We start from the raw sequence: 19,656 nt of genomic DNA, 5'->3' as shown, positions 1-19,656 counted from the left end.
GTTTCATTTCTTCAGTTTTATTCTACAGACCAGAAACATTTATGGCATGTATGCAGTCTGGGATGCAAGTCTCTAGTTTGCAAATGAACAGTGTTTCTCAATGAGTTATTCACTGACTAACAAAGACACAGAAATGAATGATTAACAACAATTTATTCAAAAATTGTGAATTCAATTCTGATTTGACATTTTTGAACAAGATCAATGAGTGCAATTCTTATCAGATCGTCCATTCAGCAACTTCATGTATGCACAAGCCTGTTCAGACTCATCTCTTTAATATTGTAATTTCACACAAACCAAGTGTTCCTGTTCGTCCTCACACTGTGCTCTGCCCTCGCTACCTGTTTGTTGTGGTGTGGGTTTCAACTGACATAGTTAAATGATGATGCATTCTTCTTTAGTCTTCAATCAGACTTGGGGAGGCCAAGTTCCTGGAGTCTGTGGTGCAGATCTGTAGACTTCAATAAAGGGCCAGACTGAGGTTCCAGTAAATAAAGTGGAAGATTCCTACGAGACAAACAAAGTAAGGCAAGGCAAATTTAGCGCATTTCATACACAAGGCAACTCAATGTGCTTTACATGATGAAACATTCAATTGTTTAAAATCAATAAGAACATTTAAAATCATCAGTAAAATCAATTCAAATCATCAACACATGACATCAACAACATGACCAAAAATCTCTCTCTCAATCATATGCAGTAGAGAAAAAAAGTGCCTTTGACTTTGATTTAAAAATGTTCACATTAGATGCTGACTTCAGCTCTGCTGGCAGTTTGTTTGACTTCTTTGCAGCATAACAACTAAAAGCAGCATCACCATGTTTACTGTGAGCTCTGGGCTCCACTATCTGACCTGTGTCCATAGATCTGAGAGACCTGCTGGGTTCATACCTGACTAACATGTCACTGATGTATTCTGGATAGGGATGTAACGATTAATCGTAAGGCAGTTTAAAATCGATTCATAGGTATCAAGGTTCACATCGATGCTGTGAAAACTGAATCGCAGTACTCTTTTTATCCAGAAGTGTTGGCGGCGAGCGAAAAGTTTTAGTTCTCGGTCCTGAGGCCCAGAGAGATAAACTTTTACCTAAACTTCTAACAGCATCATTGATTCCCTCCACACAAGTAAAAAACCTGGGTGTTATTTTAGACTCTGAGCTCACTTTTATCCCTCACATTAAAAATATAACAAAATAGGGTTTTTATCATTTGAAGAACGAGCCAGAGTCCACCCTATTCTCTCTCAGGCTAACACGCAGACGCTAATCCATGCTTTTATCACTAGTCAAATTGACTACTGTAATGCCCTGCTTTCTAGTCTTCCCAAAAAGAGTATTTCAAGTTTGCAATTATTTCAGAATTCAGGGGCACGTGTCCTGACGAAGACCAGGAGGCGGGAACAAAATACACCCATTTTAAAATCGCTGCATTGGCTCCCCGTGTGTTTCAGTATTGATTTTGAGGTTCTCTTACTGTTAAGTATCTTAAGAGTCTTGGGTCGTCTTATTTTCAGAACTACTTTTAATAATCCCAAAAGTCAGGACACACACTCACAGTGAGATGTCTGTAGAACAGTCTGCCGGAGAACCTCAGGGCTGCAGAGAACGTTCATGTTTTTAAGAACAGGCTCACGACCCACCTTTTTAAATGAGCTTTTAACTAATTATTTATTCATTTTAGGATTATCTTTTAATTAAATTGCGCTTTTTGCCTTTATTGGTCATATATATGTTGTTACACATATATGAAATTTGTCCTCTGCATTTTAACCCATCCCTGAGGAGCAGTTTTTTGTTTTTATTGTAATCTTTTGTTGTTTTTATAGGATTGTTATCATTTATGTTATTTTTATAGTTTTAGAATTGTTATTTTTCTGTGTTGTTTTTATAGTTTCAGGATTCCCTATGGCAAGTACCGGGTTATATCGGCCTGCATCTAAATTTCATTGAGGTAATTTTTGAGGGTTTTATTTATTTCATACAATTAGCATATTCTTTGTTTAAGGCTAAATGTTTGGTTATGGTTAATTGACATTGGTCAGTAATAAATGGGTCAGTTTTTCTCATACCTGCTGTTGCTGACTATTGTTGTCTCTTAGAGTAATATCACATATTTAAGCCTTTTCTAACATTCCACACTACAAAATAAGTCATAAAAGCATGTATGATGCATGCTGGTATTGCATCGTATCAATATCAGTATTGACCAATACACAAGGCTGCTATATCGGTATCGTATCGGCAGAGGTGTAAAAAGTATTGATATATCATACTCAAGTACAAGTCATACATAAAATACTCAAGTACAAGTAAAAAGTAGCTCAATTAAATAGCACTCAGAGTAAAAATTACTCGTTATTGTTGGTAATAAATCTTGCCATGGTTCCCTTGCATACAGTAAACATCTCATAAATAAACTTAAAAAGGAAGAGACTATATCGTGCAACTTATTTTCCACAAAGGCATTTGTATGAAATAAAAGGTTTGTCAAAATGTACAATTCTATTTAAAACAAAATAACACCAATGAATTCAATTAAAAATTTAAAATATTCTCAGGCTCAAAGTATAGCTACATTTATGAACTCTAAAAATGAGAAATTAACCTCCGTACAATGCTGTTTTGGCACCGGTGCATCACGTTTAATCTGATTGGTCCGCTATGATGTGATGCATTTGATTGTTGTCTGGTTATTTCATTTTTTGTAGTTTCCCAATGTCCGTTTATCATTTTCAAACTAAAAATTATGATTTACTCAGTAACGGTTGGGTGTAGAAATGTAAAAATTACTTAACTTCTTTTAAAACATGCTTAAGTACAAGTAAAAAATACTGATTTAAAAATATACTCAAAAGTACAAGCACCCATAAAAGCAACTTAATTACAGTACCGTGAGTACTTGTAATCCGTTACTTTTACCTCTGTGCATCAGAAATGTTCAGTGTCTAGTTTTTGTAATAATAAATAATAATCCTTTTTTTGTGACTATTAAAATCCACAGCTCAAGTTTTGATGCAATAATTTTTAAGCATCAAGACAACATTGAATACAGTTGATTCTGCACAAGTTGACAAAGCAAATTTTATATGGAGAAAACTAAAAGTGTCTTACTCGTCCAAGGTTTGAGTCATGCTGTTCCAGGTCTTTTCCCAAAAAGCTGCTGCCTCGTGCTTCCTGTCCAGCCTCCACAGCACCTCACCACACCACAGCCCTGCTCCCGTACACTCTACAGCAGAGAGGGGCAACTTTTAGTACAGCGGGGGCCACAACAATGTGATTATTTGATCTTAAGGCCACAGAAGGGAAAATGGCCAATTGGAGTATTAAAACAGGATCTAACAAAGGTTATTGTTTGTTTTCAGGGTCATTTTGTCATGTTTTAGGAGTTGTTTCTTTTATTTTTTGTGTATTCTTCTGTCGTTTTGTCTGCTTTTTTCCTTAGTGTATTTTATTAATCATTTTGTCAGTGTTGTGTGTATTTGAAATTATTACCTCCGCCAAGGAGAGAATATTTTCATTGCCGTTTATTTTGTTGGTTCTTTGTTTGTCTGCAGGATTATGTTAATATTACAACATTTTCACCTAAGATAGACCTTAGACCATTAAAGAGTCCATTACATTTTGAAGGGGATCCAGATCAATAAAGTGATTCTGGATCAGTTTCAAAATTGTAAAAGTCCATATTTCTCATCATTGGCAACATTTCAAAAAAATCACACTTCAGTTCATAACTGAACTTGGTTGACACTTGGTTTCTCAATTACCAAAACAAGTTTCATCCTAATTGTGCATTTCATCTCAGTTTTAATAATAAAAAAAGAAATAAAAAAAAAAAAAAAAGAGAGTCCTCATACATTTGGACCTACCCTGAATCATTATAAATGGAAATAGACATTTCTCATAGCCTTTAAAGTGCGAACCATCATTGTACCATTATCAGGATAACTGATCCAGTTAACTGGCAACATCTGGAAAAGAGCAGATTTTGTGCTTGGCGGAGGTTTGCGCTCTCCGTGCTCTTGTGTATGTTTCATTTTGTTGTCAATCTGTGTATTCTTCAGCCATTTTGTGTATTTTTATTTGGTGACTTAAACAAACAAAATGACATAAAGACCCACAAAATGACAACAAAAACATACAAAAATGAAGTAAAAACACACAAAATGAAAACAATAACTTAGAAAACCAGAGCACAAAACAGCAAGAAGGCACAAATTTACTCCAAAAAGATGACAACAAATTTACACAAAAAAGTATAAAAATACTACAAAAACAAAAACACAACAAATAAATACAACAAACAAATACACAAAATGACTACAAAAATGCACATAATTAAACCAATAACATGCAAAACAAACACAAAAACACAAAATGAGAGAATATACAAAATGACAAAAGATTTACTCAGAAAACACATAAGACAACTATAAATATACACAAAAATAACAGAAAAATAAATAAAATGAGAAAAAAATAACACTAAAGCACGAAAAACAACAAGAGCACTCAGAGGGGTGGATTCACTAAGATCTGAAATAAAAAGTGGTAAACCAGGTGCGTCCCAAATTTCTTTGGTGGTGCTGTTTCCTCATCTGCTGTGAGGAATTCACGAACATTGTGGCACTAATATTTGCACTTACAGACGTGGTTGAGACTGCCCTATTCAAATGCATATGTTCAATGTGGAGAGGTGAGCTCACAGTTGCACAAAATGACATTTGAAAATGTTCGATTGGAGGCAGATGGACTTCTCTGTCTGCTGTACAAACATATAATGATATAGAAAACAAAATAAACAAATAAAAATGTTTTTTTTAAGCAACTTAAAAACCTAATGATATTTTTTCCCCTAATTTAATGTGGGTGCTCCGCCAAGTCCTGTAACTTTGCTCTGATCAGACCATGGAAAACAGGGAGATTTGGACAGAAGCCATCCTATTGATCTGTTGATGTCATTGATCTGAGTGAATGCAGCAACAGCGTCTGTCAATCAGTCGATCAACACCATTTGAAGATGATCTACTGAGCATTACCCTTCAGGTCTGAGCTCCTGAGCAGCGCTTGTCACGCACACTCATTTGTGAACATCGTGCCATCGCTGTGTAAATCAAGCAGCTGGTCAGCTGATTCTTTCCTGACGCTCCTGCCATCAATGCGACACCAAAGTTTTACGGTCAAAACATGGAGAGAAAGACACAGGAGCTCCCTGGAGCGACATCCATGGAGCTCAGTGCAAAGTATCCTCTGCAGGGCTTCAGGTGTTCAGCTTTTTCTCTCCCTCACACAAACTTTACTCTGCATTTTCTTATTCAGTGGCTGTTAATATTGACTATTGTTTTATTTGAATCATTTTCTTAAAGTAGCATCTTTGTCTGCTGTGTTTTGTGTTAACATTCAGTGCAGTGATGATCTGTGTGTGAGTTTACACCTGCCTGTGGGTCGTACTGTTTTCGGCGCATAAAACAGTCAACACAAACAGTTCCTGGTTTGATGATTTGCATGCTCCCACTGCAATAATTTATTTGCATTTCCCCCTCCCATTTTTTTGCTCCCCTTGTGTGATCCGCCTACTATACATATTCATCAGAGGGTAACACGAGAAATGGATTGTGGGCGCATTGTGACGCGCAGTCCTGATTCCCTGGGGTTTGTACCCCTTATTAGCATGGAGTGACATTTGCACACGTTTTAATACCCCTAAACCTTTAGTGAATCTGCCCCAGAGATTGCAAACCTCCACCAAGTTTAGAGGTGCAAAGTCACCAGCAGGTGGTGCTATAGAACCAGCAAAACATCCATATTATGCTCCAAAATCAAACTGGCTCTTCCTTTTGACATTGTCTATCAGCTCAACAAATTTCATTTAAATCCATTCAGAAACAGCAAAAACACACATTGGGAAAAAGCAACGCACCAGCATGAAGTTATTCCTGGAGAACCACTTTGAGACACTGGCAACGTTTACATGAGAGCTTTAATTCCTCTTTTATTCAGAAAAAACGTTGAGTCCTCTTTAAACTGACCTTGTAAACACTTAATTCCTAATGCAAATCTAATTCAGAATTTACACTAAATTCTGCTTTAAGTTAATTCCGGTCATTCTGCACATGCTCAATGTGCCGCGATGACGTGCTGGTGACGACATAGTTCAGGATGGCCACCCGGACTCCAGCCAAGACTATTTATTTAGTGAGAGCATTAAAAGACATGGATATTATGAAAAGAGTGAATGGACGGAAGCATAAACATGCGGACATTTACATGGACACACAGAGTTATCACACACACGAACCATCTCCTTTCTCAGCTGCTGCTTCAAAACCAGGAAGTGGGGCATGGAGGTGGGCTCTCCACTGATTGGCTCTGGCGCGCACATGGCTACGGTGTACAGCGTTTGGCTCTGGCACACATGTGACTGTGGTGGCTCTAATTTTAGCTTTGAGAGGGCAGTAAACAACTCAAAGTGAGTATAAATAATATATTTTTCTCATGTGTGCGAAGCTTTATTCTTTGTAGATGTTGTACATGGTGGAAAATTGGTTTTATTTAGCAAATAAAACATGTATTATTGAAAAAACCCCCAACATATATATATATTAAAAATTTTTAAGTTTTTTTCTTGATTATGTTACTTTTGCAATCACTGAGTGTAATAATCATAATTGAATTTTGATTAATTGCACAGTCTTACATTCCAGTGCATTTGATCCTGGTTTAATGACTACTTTACCTCTGTGTGGTTGACAGCGTTGTCTATTTGCTATGTGTGTATACCTGGTAAAAGTTGCAGGCCCAGATGAAGATCTCTCAGAGCCTCTTTCAGCTGAGCTGTCTGAGCAAAGTTGATGCCCCTCCAACACAGTGACAGCCCTTTCATTCTCTGCAGGACATTCATGTCTTTCCCCCATTTAACATCCATATCTACACTTTGGATTTGTGGTTGCAAACCTAGAAAAAAAATGACTGAAGAAGTTATTAAAAGCTCATGTTTGTGTAAATAGATAATTTTACAACTCAGTCTCGCTCCAAAGCGTAGAATGACTACGCTTGTCCACTGTGCAATGTATAGACATCCTACGCATACGCCTCTCAGGGCGTAGAAATTCTACACGTCATTTGCCCAGTGTTTTCTATGGGGCATACATAACGTCAGGTCATGTGACCACCTGTCAGCTTGGTTTCAGCAAGAAAAAACATGGTGGACATTCATTCAATTTTCACTGGAAATTGCTTTATATTAAGAGAGCTTGTGGCTTTGGCTTCGTTTTGATGACATTTCTGGTGAGAAATGTACCCATAACATTGTAAGTATTCATTCGATTTATGGATACAATCTGTAGTTTGTTTGTTTCAATGTACATTCACCTGGCTTTATCCTGTTGCTAAGGACGCTTAGAACACACCGGAAGTGATGTGGAATTATGAACGTGTTTAGTATTTAAAACCATACTAATTATGTGAATTATTTATTTTTTATTATAATTTATATTAATTTACATGTGATTATTTTTCCACACCTTAAGGCCAAAGTGTAGTTAAAGATTGTTTGATAACTTGTAATGATGTAACAATGTAAATAAAGTTTTTTTGTCTGTAAAAAAAAAAAGAGATGTTATTAATTATAAACCTAACGTGCCTTCACTTAAAAACAATGGTTATTTTTAGATTAATAATTTAGGAAAAAAACATTTATTAGACAGGCACTAAAAACATTTTTTTTCTTTTTAAAATTAACTATATTTTACAATGGGAAAAAAGAGACTTGATTTATATAGCGATTTATCCCAACACTGAAGTAGTCTCAAAGCGCTTTACATATCAGCTCATTCACCCATTCACACACCAGTGGGACTGAGCTGCCATGCCTGGCGCTAGTCGATCACTGGGAGTAACTTAGGGTTCAGTGTCTTGCACTTCGACACATAAACAGGTATAGACTGGGATCGAACACCCAGCCTCTCGATCAGAAGACGACCTTTCTATCACCTGATCCCTCTATCACCTATATTTGTTAAAATATTCAAGGATTTCTATTTGTCATCATGTACATCAGGGGTGCCGGACTCCAGACCTCGAGGGCCTGATTCCTGAGACTTTTAGAAGTGTGCCTGCTCCAACACACCTGAATCAACTGAATGGCTTGTTATCATGCTTCTGCAGAGCTTAATGACAACACATTGGTTTCAACCAGGTGTGTTAAAGCAGGAACACATATAAAAGTCTCATAAATCCGGCCCTTGAGGACTGGAGTCCGGCACCCAGGATGTAGGTGAAAAAATAACAACCCCAAGTTCCTTGTTAAGCCCTTAAAGAATAAATAAAGCAAAGAATAATAGTATAAAAGAATAAAAATAGAAAAACTAATAAAAATAGAAAAACACCATCCACCCATTAATCCATTTTCCGACCCACTTGTTCCCATAGAAAACACTGGGCAAATGACGTGTAGAATTTCTACGCCCTGTGAGGCGTATGCGTAGGATGTCTACGTATTGCACAGTGGACAAGCGTAGTCATTCTACGCTTTGGAGTGAGACTGGGTTGCATTTTTAAGTGGCATATGCACCTGTCTTTTTAAAGCGCACCTTCACCAGCAGGTTGATGCATCTGAAACACAGACTTATTGTCACATGTTTGCTGAGAGCTTCAGGGGTCAATGGTGCAGCTAAACCTTCTTCTCACAGACCTGGTGTAATGAGTCACAGCTTGTTTCCACTCCTTCAGGTGAGAGTGGCAGTGGCCCTGGAGCAGGTAGGCAGCTGCAGCCCACAGCAGCGCAGCCAGTCTCTTCCCATCGACCTCACTCTGCTCCTCGGGCTCTGCTAACAGCACTCTCTCTGGCAGCAGCTCCAGTGTGGTGCTGAGCACTTCACTGCAAAGTGCATCACAGTCTGCAGGCCGCTGCGCCATGAGCAAGGCAGCACCAGCCTGCAGGTAAAGCTCCGGTAATCTCGGCAGGGGTTGAGTCTCAGCATGCGTCTGGGACACAAAAAAGGAAAAGATAATACCATGAAAAAGGAGTTTTCCGACATAAAGCAGACATACAGCTCTAATTTTGTGCGGACCTCAAAATGAACACAGAATTGTTCCAAAAACACACAATTTTACATAAAAATGCACAAAAAGACAACAAAAATAAAAAAGGACAACAAAATTGCACAAATTCACAAGCAAAATACACAAAATCAATCAAAAATAAACAAAACTACACCCAAAACACTACTACAAAAACACTTCAATGTTGTCTGACACAGTATTATATAATCTGTTAGATTACATTTAAAATGTGGTTTTAGGATGGGTTTTGAGGATATTGATTGGATTTAACTGAATGTTACAGCATCTTTATATAATTTCTAGGGAAACCTTCATCACACTATGACAGGAACATCATCACTGCAAGATTTGTGATAAAAGTTCATGTTGCCAAAGCCAGGTCAGCATGGATAAACAAGGAGGAGGAAAGGAAGAAGCGAGTCATTGATGCCCACATGCTTTCATTTCATGAGCATGTTTCCAGTACTGCTGAGTCAGAGCTGAGCAACTCAGAGCAAGGTACCTAAAACAACAAATTTATCGGAGGTTTACACACCCACATGATCAAACTTACCCTGGCTAGCAAAAAGATCCAGTCCCCCTATTTCTTGCTTTTGACCTCGGTGAAGAAACCACCTGTCGGCCTTCATTTGTTTTCCACTGAACTACTAAATAATTAAAAATGATCCCAAACCCTCTACTGCAGGGGTGTCAAACTTATTTTAGTTCAGGGGCCAAATACGGAGCAGTTTATCTTAAATGGGCCACAGATTTTGAGGATGGAAATTAGGAAATTTGACATAATTATGATTTAGTTGGCACACGTAGAAAAAAAATTATTAAATCTTTATGGCACTGATAACATCAAAACAATGAGTGACACATACATTATGCGTTTCTGCAGGATCTTCAATTTAAATTTTTTAGATTTTGGGGAAATTTTGAAGAAAATTGCAGGATTTTGTAGTTCTTTTAGCAAATTCAGATGAAAAAGGACTGCCATCATGTGATAAAAGCATGGGAAAAATGTGAGCCCTGCTAATATTGTGGAGTTTCATTGAATTTGTGAATTATTTTAGGAGATATCTACAACTGAATTCGTTGGTAATTTACACAATGACTTATTTTTCTCTGACTCTTTTATCGTACTTTCTCGTGTCGACCAAAATGGATGCTCTGAAGGGCCGGATTTGGCCCCTGGGTCTTGAGTTTGACGCGTGTGCTTTATTGTGTTATGTGCCACCCTCCTATAGACAGGTGAGTAACACCATCTGTGAACGAGCTGTTGAAAGAAGTTGTGTTCTACCTGTACTTCCTGGTGATCGTCTGTGTGAAGCAGAGCCAGCAGGTCCAGATAATGTTCAACCCCTTCTGACACCCTGGACAAACAGCACAGTTGGGGTCAATTACAATAGACCTTTCAAACAACTTCCGTATACTGTACCCTTAAATACACAATCATTGTGGATACCTACTTCCTGTTGCGGTCAGAGCAACGGGTAAACAAAACAGATGGCGCAAGCAACGAGCAAGAGTTCTTGTAGTGTACCGGGCTGTTGTTGTAATGCCCAAAAGCAGCCGTAGCTATCGTTCCACTCCTTCCCTGTTAACGGTGAAGCTAGACGAAAATGGGTTCAGGCTATTCTGCGGAATGAAGGACCAACGTTTACTATTAAAAAGGGAAGTACTTACTGTATGTCTGCAGCAGACACTTTACACCAGAAGACTAAGTCTTGGGGATCACTGTTCGCCGCTTGAAACCAGAGTCCGTCCCTAACCTTTTTCCTTGGAACAATTACACCTCTAAAGGAAAATGGGAGTCTGTGTATGAACGGTGCCAAAAACGGCAGCGGTTAACGTCAGTAGGAGTCGAGGTAAAAGAAATTGCAAAGAAAGCTTTGAAACTGGACCATGATTATGCGACGCCGCCACCCACGGGTAAGAAATTCCACCTCCTTTAACGTTAATGTTATGCCTTCATGGTACAGTGGCGTGTTGTCTTCTTCAATCACTGTAACATGTTGTAAATATTTTGCCACAGCTAAATTAAAGCCGTAAACAGGATTCCTTGCCTCATATTGCTGTGCCTTATTTTCTAGCTATGTTGTTGTAAAGCCCAATGCTAGCCTACCCCTCCTGCTTGTTAAAGGTACCTGTTATTAACATTCCTCATCAAGTTATCAATTTCATGTAACCCATGGCTGGACTGTTCTAAAAGCTATGCAATGCAAATGGGTGACATAATGCTTATTTATGGCTACATACTCTGAAACTTCTGTAATTAAGACTCTTGCCACATCGGCAAAGCTAATTGTTGGCAAATCCCTGTGGGAAGTTGTGTAAACTCTGATCCATTTTAAATTGCCCGGCTTTCTGCTGTGTTGACATTTTACCGGAAGTCCGCATTATTATTATTTTTATTGTGTGAAAGGTCTATGATGTCTTCAATTATCCATGTTTATTTACAACTGAAATCCGATTATGGTAACCAGCATTTATTCTAATTACAATTACAAGTTATTATTTTCCCCTTAAGGTCAATTACAATTACTAAACTTCACTTGCAATTACTGAGCCTTTAATAAATAACCTTATGAAACGTATCCTTCCTCTTGTGTTAGCTTTCTTTTGGCATTTCTTATGATAATGGGTCAGTTTTGACCCATGTCTTAAATCAGCTGTAAAAAATACAAAAAATATGATTTATCATCCAATTTGTTTTTCATCTCTTGGTTACCTTGTTAGGTTTCCTTATCCAAGAAAATATTGGTTTAAATATTTTTGCTGTGGGCATCTGAGCCTTTTTTGTGTCAGAATATCACTAAATTTTAATAAAAAGTAAAATAATAACATGATCCTCAAGAGAACTGACAGGTAGTGGGCAAACTTGATATGAAACATATTTTAATAATTGTTAACTACGTATGTGTAAACCATAGAACTGTAACATGGTTCCACATGTTTGTGTTTAATTAAATTATAAATGACAGTTTTTATAGAATGCCAATTACAAAGTCAATTATCTAAACGCGATTACAATTCAATTATGATTACAACAGCAACATATTTTTTCAATTACGATTACGATTAAAATTTCATCACAATTTTTATTTAATACCAATTACGCGATTACAAATATAATTGACTTTAAGCCCCAAATAAAAGCATCGCTCAGTAACCAATGTTTAAACATCATTCAGTTTGGAGCAGCACACGTGTCTTCTCACCTTCCATGAAGCACACACTTAAAAGCCAGACTGTGGAGAACACTGAAGGCAGATGGGACAGAGAGCAAGCTGCTCACTGATTGGCTGCTGAGGAGTAAGGCTGGGGGGAGGAGATGGCTGTGAGCCAGCATGGACTGTGTAGCAGAGGGTAGCATTAGAATCTGTGAGGGATAAGGGGTGTGGCATTAGGGAAAGATATACCTTCCTGGCTCATCAGACTGTTGAACATTGACTGTGTTGTAAATAGTAAACTCCATACTACACACTACAAGCTCAATGAGTATACACTGTCTAATACAGTATAAACAGGGGTGGACTGGCCATCTGCGCATATCTAGCATCATCCCAGTGGGCCGTCGACCAAAAGTGGTCCGTTCTTTTTTTTTTTGACAAGCGAGTGGAGGCAGACGTGGTAACAGGTGGCCAAATATGGTCTAAAAGTGGCAAACATATGGCAAGAAAAGAGCGAAAAGAGTGGCCAAAAATGGGCAAATAAAGAGGAACAAGGTGGTATGTAAAGTCAAAGGGTCGCTAAAACAGCAAAATGAGGCTATCAATAGTGAAAAAGGGCAAAAATGTGGAACAAGAAGAGGCAAAATGTAGGGAAAAAAGGAAACAAGTGGTAATTATTGGGCAAAAGTTAGCTTATTTGGATGAAAAGTAGCCAAAAAAATTAAAGCTAGGACAAAAATTTCATTAAGGTGTCCAAAAAAACTTAGACAAAAATAGGAAAAAAGGGATATATATTGGCAAAAGATAGCTAAAGTCTAAAAAGGGACAACAATTGGCCAAAGGAAATAGCTAAAATGGGTTAAAAAGTTTCCCCTGGAGGGCCAATATGTAATGGTAAAGGGGAGAGTTGGTGGTTTTCCAGTAATTATTTCCAATATACAGTATATGCCCCACCTAGGAGTGACTGGGATTCTTATGAACAGTTGTTGAATGTACGATTATCTAAATTAGATAGCACCAAGACAGATACAGTATAGTGCAGCAAAAACCATTAATAAGAAAAATAAATAGTATTACGGATGAAACAGGAATTCTAGATCCATGGAGAGATCTGAATCCCACCAGATGAGACTACACCCATTTTTCTGCCCCTCACTCTACATATTCTATTTTTTTTTTTTTTTTTTTTTTTTTTACCTTGTCTGCACATGCTTTCGAAGGTTAACACTACAAGAAGTGCAATCTTTTGACAGCAATGCATATTTTATTATTGCAATTAAATAAATTTATTTATTTCATTGCATAATTGTGACCGTCACCAGCCCTCCCTAGGGAAGGGTAAGAAATACTTTATTAAAGGGAGGATGTAAAAAAGAGAGGGCAGTGTTACACCAAGGTGAGGGGTTGGAGGGGGGTGGGGAAGTTAGCAGGGAAGAGGGATACAAGATAGGATATGGAATGGGTGAGGAATAGTTTTAAGTGATGCGATGTGAAATTGTGGTTGTGTATATTGTGTTTATTGTTGTGTTGTCAAGCCAGTTTGGTGACCAGTGTGTGGTTTAGGAATAATGGTGGTGGCTGTGAACAGAGGAAGAGGTGAGTGGAAATTCCATAAAACAGGTATTTGGGAACAACGTGTCTAAGGTTGAGCCCAGTATGAGTGTTATCCCACAGCCCAAGGCCAGTGCATCCATGACAAATGTATTTCCAAGTACCGCCACTGCAAAACCCAAGAGCCGCCCCCGGGCCCGAAGAAGCAGTCAGGCCAGCAGCAAGAGCAGGCAGCCTAAGGGCCCCCGGCGACCACCCCACGGCCAAGCAGTCCCCCGAACGCCCCCAAGATCCCAAGCCGAGAGGCAGCCATCGCCCCCCCATACACACCCGAGAAAGCCCCAAGGAGCCAAGGACCCAGCGCACCACGCCACCGATCCCACCCCCAACCCCCAGACCCCCCACCCCATCGACCCCCCCACCCCCCCACCCCACCCCCGCGCCTAACCCCCCGAGGGGAGGGCCCAGAGAACTCCCTGCCCGAGGCCCCAGCGGAGGAGCCGAAGCCCACACCCAGCAGACGACCAGAACCGCGCCGAACAGGCAGCCAGTGGGCACCCGCCGGCGAGCCCAGAGCCAGCAGGGGCCCGACCCCAGGCCAGAAGGACCCGGAACGGATGCAGCACCAGGAGCAGCCCGCCCAGGGAGGACGACCACACCCCAAGCCGCATAAGGCACCAGGGGGCCGCTGGGAGTCTCCCCGTCGGCCCCCAGGCACCCCAACCTAGCCCCCCACGGCGCCCCAGATCACCCTTCACTGATGCCGCCCGCGCCACGAGCTTCAGTTCTTTTTTTTTTTTTTTAAAGCCAGGGCCCCCTCCAAGGGCCAAGCCAGACCGCCCCGCCGGGATGTGGCCCCCTATTCCGGCCCCCGACACCCTACCTCACGGGGCACTGCCCAAGCAGGGGCCGCACCAGTAGGTACGCAAGGGCGCGGCACGCGCCACCCGCCCCGAAAGACCCCCGCCAGGACCGGCCAGCAGGCCAAGCACCCCGGGCCCCAGGAGCACCCCCCGGGACCAGGACCCCCCAAGGGCAAGCCCCCGGGCCAAGCCCCCCGGGACGCATCCCCCACCCCCGCCCGGGACCCGGCCACGGCCCAGCAGGACCGCACAGCCCCGGACAGCCCACGGCCAGCAGCCCAGGGCCCGCCGCCCCCCGGACTGCGCCAGCCACGGAGCAGCGCCCCCCGCCGGCCCGCGAGCAACCGGCGATCCCCACCGCGGGGACGGAGGCACCCCAACGGCACACATCAAGTGCGGGACAGCAGCCCCCAGCCAAAGATGCCCCGGACCCACCCACCAGTCCGCAAACGGCAGGATAGACCCACCAGGCGGCCGACAGCAACCTCCACCACCGGAACAGCTAGCGCCGCCCCCCAGTAAACAGCATCACCCCGAGGCGCCAAGCAACCCCGCCCCAACCCCGGCGAGGACACCAGCACCCCCCCAGCACACCCACCCCCCAAACCGGCGAGGCAGGCCGCCCCGGGCCCGCACACCGCGGGGCCCGCCCCCAAGGCCACCAGGAGACAAAGCAAGCACCAAGCCACACCCAAGGGGGAGAGGCACCCCCGCGCCCCACCCGGCCGACACAGCCCGGAAAGACCCCGCAAGGAGAGACCCCGGCAAAGCCCCCCCGAGACCCACCGCCACGCCCGACCGCACCATCTTGATGTGCTTTTGCTCTATGCAGTGGCCCAGCCACCAACAGAGGGGCCAGGCCCCCACCGGAGAGGCCCAAATATGTGTACCAACCCACCACCCTCTTATGGTGCCTCTCCATTCCCCAATGGAGAGGCACTTCCCGATCCCCTGTGTGAATGTGTGTGTTTGGTGAATGTATGGGGTGTAATTAAAAGAAGGGGGATGGAGGGGAGCGGTGCTCCCCCTCCAGCCTCTGTGGATTTATGTGTATGTGGTGTAATAGGCCGGAGGGTGTAAAAGATGATACACCCTCCGGGGGGTGACATGTTGAGATGCGATTAAAATTGGAGGGATTAGTAGGGCAACTAGAGGTGGGAGGGCCGCCCCCACGCCACTACATAGTAACACAGGTGGCGGCCCCCTCCACCCCCAGCCCCACCATCCAGCCCCCCAAGGGTTGGGTATTGGTGTGTGGTGCATTTTGTGAGTGAGCCAGACCAGCTGGGAGTGGGGTGAAGTGAACATGTAGGAGGCCTGTCCAGTGTGAGCCGGGCCCGTCCGCGTGGCGGGCCACGCGAGAGGGTAGATGGCGCAGACGGGCAAGTGGCACTGCGGGCCCCGGAACAGCACAGCCGGAGACCCCCCCCCACGGCACCCCCCAGACCGCGCCGGCCCCGCGGAGCACGGCGACACCCCCTACCCCCGGGCACAGCCAGGCACCAACAACATCCCCCGGCACCCCAGGGGGCGACCCCCGCCGCCCGCCGGCCCGGAGCAACGCCACCCCGCCACCAAGGGGAGCGGCCGAGCAGGGGGGAGGCCCATGCCCGCACCAGGGCCAGCACAGGCCCACCCGGCGCCACGATACAACACTCTCCACCGGGAGGCGGCCCCGGCCCCCCCGACGAGAGAGGACGCCATCCACCGCCAAGCAGGGCCATCCCGCCAGCCACGGACCGGCAAGCCAGAGTACCGAAGCACCCCCAGCCCGGAACCGCCCCCCCACACCAACGGCGCCAATAGAGCCCCCCCCCCCCCACGGAGGCAATCCCCGACGACCCACGCACCGGCACGAGACACCCCCCCGACGCCAGCACACCCCAAACAACAGCGGGCCCAAGGCCACCAGCCCCGCCCCGCCCAAGGCTGCGCAGCGCCGCCACGAGCCGCGGCCGGTCCCCGGGCAGATGGCCGGAGAGCACCTCCCCGGACACGTAGCCCAAGGATCCGCCCCCGGGGCACCCCCGCCCCGGAATCGCGCCCACGGCGCCCGGTGCACCCAGCCAGCAGACCAGCCAATCCCAACGCGGATCCACCGGGCCAGGAACCACGCGCCGCGCCCCCGCACACCCGCCCAATACGACCCCCGGGGAGGCCCCATAGCACCCCTCACCCCACCCCCTAGCCATAACGTCCACACCCCGGCCATTGCGGTCGTACAAAAAGCCCCCGAGGGGGCCCCGCCTAGCTCGTCGCGCAAGCGACATCCCTAGCAAGGGTGCGCCTCAGGGAGCCAAGCCAAGGACCCGCAAGGGCCGACGGAGCAACCCACAGCCACACCCCGCCACCCAGCAACCCAGGAGGCAATCGCCGACCCCGGGCAGCAGCCACCCCCAAAGCTACCCCCACCCCGGATCCCCCCGGACCGGAGCCAAGGACCCCACCACCCCAGGCCCCCCAACGAGACCACCCCCCAGCCAACCCACCCGGCACGGCACCGCCCGTCCCCCAGGCGGGAGCCACAGCCCCCCCACCAGCGCCCCAGGCCAACGGGAGCCCCCCAAACCCAACCCCACAGGATGGCGGGCGCAAGAGCAAAGGAGGAGGAGGGGGGGAGGACGAGACAGGGGGACAGGGAGCAAGGGGAAGGAGCGGCAGGGGAGCACGCAGGGCCCCAGCCCCAGAGACCAACCAGATGCGCATGCAAGGGGCAACGGCGCCAAATCAAACAGCCCCGGGACCCCGTGAACACCCAGAAGGAATGCACACCCGCGCTGAGGCAACAAGGCACCCCGGCAACCCACCCCAGCCATCCTGACCAAGACCACCCCAGAGGCCCAAGGCGGCCCCGGCCTACAGTTGGGCTAGTGCGTTAGTAAAGAGTGGTGCTGGCAGTCGCTTGCAGGCTAGATCATCAGGCTTTTAAAAATTTAGATTTAATGCAATTAAAAAAGGAGTCCAACGCTCCTCAAAGCACGTTATTTTTTTTTGTTTTCTGAGAGCAGACATCTTTTCCATGGAAATAAATTCTGTGAGGAGATTTTGCCATTGGTTTATGTTTAAGGATTTTTTGTCTTTCCAATTTAGTAATATTGTTTTTTTTGCTATGGCTAGTGCCGCAAGGATTGATTGTGATTGGTTTGCTGGAGGTTGAAGCATTGTCAGGTCTCCAATCAAACAAAGATTTGGAGATAAAGGAATTCTGTAGTCCAAAATGGAGGACAGTTTTTCAGTGATTAGAATCCAAAAGTGTTGAACTGGGGAGCAAAGCCATAAGGCATGTAAATAGGAATCCGCTGTATTCTGGGTGCACTGAGAGCAGATGTCTGTTGCTGAGAAGCCCATTTTATGCATTTTCTGTTGGGTAATGTGGGATCTGTGGAGGACCTTGTATTGAATTAGCTGAAGGTTTGTGTTTTTTGTCATCTTAAAAGTATTACAACAAATTTCTGCCCAGAAATCAGTGCTCGGGGTGATTGAGAGTTCGGCCTCCCACTTCGCGATTGGTAAGTAATTACAGTTAGTGTTCGAAAGCGCTCTGTATATTTTTGAGAGTTTTTTTGATTTTGTTGAGATTTTTTTCATATATATAGCCAGTTCTGGAGGTTGTAACGTAGTTAAGTCTAGTGGAGTGGTTTTCTTTATTGTCTCTGTTACTTGTAAGTACTGTAGAAAGTTACTTTTATTTATATCGAATGCTTGGGTTAGATTGTTATATGACCTGATCTTGTCATTTTCAAAAAGGTCTTGGAGATGAGTGATTCCACTCTCTTCCCATGTCTTCAGATAGAGTGGTGTTTTTTTATTTTTAAAGTCGGGGTTGTGCCAGATTGGAGAGAGTATACTAGTTTTTAATTGGCCATTTGTGATGTCCAGGGCTTTCCACCATGCAGTCAGTGTGGAGGCAATTAGTGGGTTTTTAAAGCAGTTGTGATGTTTGAGGGTCGCAGTGATAAAAGGGAGATCAGAGAGTTTAATGTGTTTGCAGTCTAACTGTTCTATTTCTAGCCAGGTGTTGTAGTATTCTTTTGGATTTAGCCATTCTGTTAAATATAGTATTTGGTTTGCTAAGTAATAATGCATGAAATTAGGGGCTTCTAAACCACCCTCGTCTTTGTTTTTTTGAAGGGTAGAAAGGCTTATTTTAGGTTTTTTATTTCTAGTATAGAATTTTGTAGTTGTAGAATCTAATCTTTGAAACCATTGTTTTGGTGGTTTTAGTGGTATCATTGAGAACAAGTAGTTTATTTTTGGTAAGATTTTCATTTTAACTGAGGCTATCCTGCCAAGTAGTGAGATGGGGAGATTGTTCCATCTCCGCAGATCTTCTGTGACTTTGTCCAACATCGGATCATGATTTAGTTTAATTAATTCATTTAAGTTTGGTGATATATTTAAGCCTAGATATTTAATTGTATTTGTGGTGGAGGGGTGTTGTGGATTTTGGTGTGCAGGATTCCAAGAGTTTTTTGTCAAAGGGAGGATTGATGATTTTGTCCAGTTAATGGAATAGTCTGATAATTTAGAGAAGCTGTTTATTAGATTAAATACTTCCTCTAAAGAGGATTGCGGTTCTTCCAAATAGAGTAAAATGTCATCCGCGTAGAGATTAATTTTGTGTTCTGAGATGGATGAGTGGATTCCTTTAATAACAGAGTTCTGACGTACAGCTGCTGCGAGAGGTTCAACGAATATTGCAAAAAGCAAAGGTGAGAGTGGACAGCCTTGTCTGGTTCCCCTCTGCAGTGTGAAGCTTTGGGATGTTATTTTGTTTGTGGTTACTGAGGCCTTAGGTTTATTGTACAGGGTGGAGATCCATTGTATGAATGATTCTCCGAAGCCAAATTTGCCAAGGACAGTTAGGAGGAATGACCAGTTTACTCTATCAAATGCTTTTTCTGCATCGAGTGACAAGATTATTGTTTTCTTTTTAGAGTTCTGTGCCATGTTGATCACATTAAACAGTCTTCTCACATTGTCTGTGGAGTGTCTCTTTTTAATAAAACCTGTCTG

The 19,656-nt window shown here is 43.8% G+C and overlaps 1 protein-coding gene across 2 annotated transcripts in view; it reads right to left on the bottom strand.

Annotated features, from left to right (window-relative positions):
• Window positions 1-314: 314 nt before the first annotated feature.
• The window catches only part of fancg (FA complementation group G), a 39,474-nt gene continuing 20,132 nt past the window's right edge, over window positions 315-19,656 (bottom strand). For both annotated transcript variants that reach the window (XM_028457746.1, XM_028457747.1), the window contains exons 8-14: window positions 12,275-12,435; window positions 10,354-10,426; window positions 8,698-8,990; window positions 8,578-8,618; window positions 6,786-6,959; window positions 3,120-3,234; window positions 315-510 (exon numbers count right to left, since the gene is read on the bottom strand). In XM_028457746.1, the coding sequence (XP_028313547.1) occupies window positions 408-510; window positions 3,120-3,234; window positions 6,786-6,959; window positions 8,578-8,618; window positions 8,698-8,990; window positions 10,354-10,426; window positions 12,275-12,435 (960 nt within the window). In that variant the 3' untranslated portion in view covers window positions 315-407. The remainder of the gene's footprint in view (window positions 511-3,119; window positions 3,235-6,785; window positions 6,960-8,577; window positions 8,619-8,697; window positions 8,991-10,353; window positions 10,427-12,274; window positions 12,436-19,656) is intronic.

Source organism: Gouania willdenowi, chromosome 9 (assembly GCF_900634775.1).
Source record: "Gouania willdenowi chromosome 9, fGouWil2.1, whole genome shotgun sequence".
Taxonomy (NCBI): Eukaryota; Metazoa; Chordata; class Actinopteri; order Blenniiformes; family Gobiesocidae; genus Gouania; species Gouania willdenowi.
Note: the sequence above shows the minus strand (reverse complement) of the source record. Positions and strands in the feature narration are given on the sequence as shown.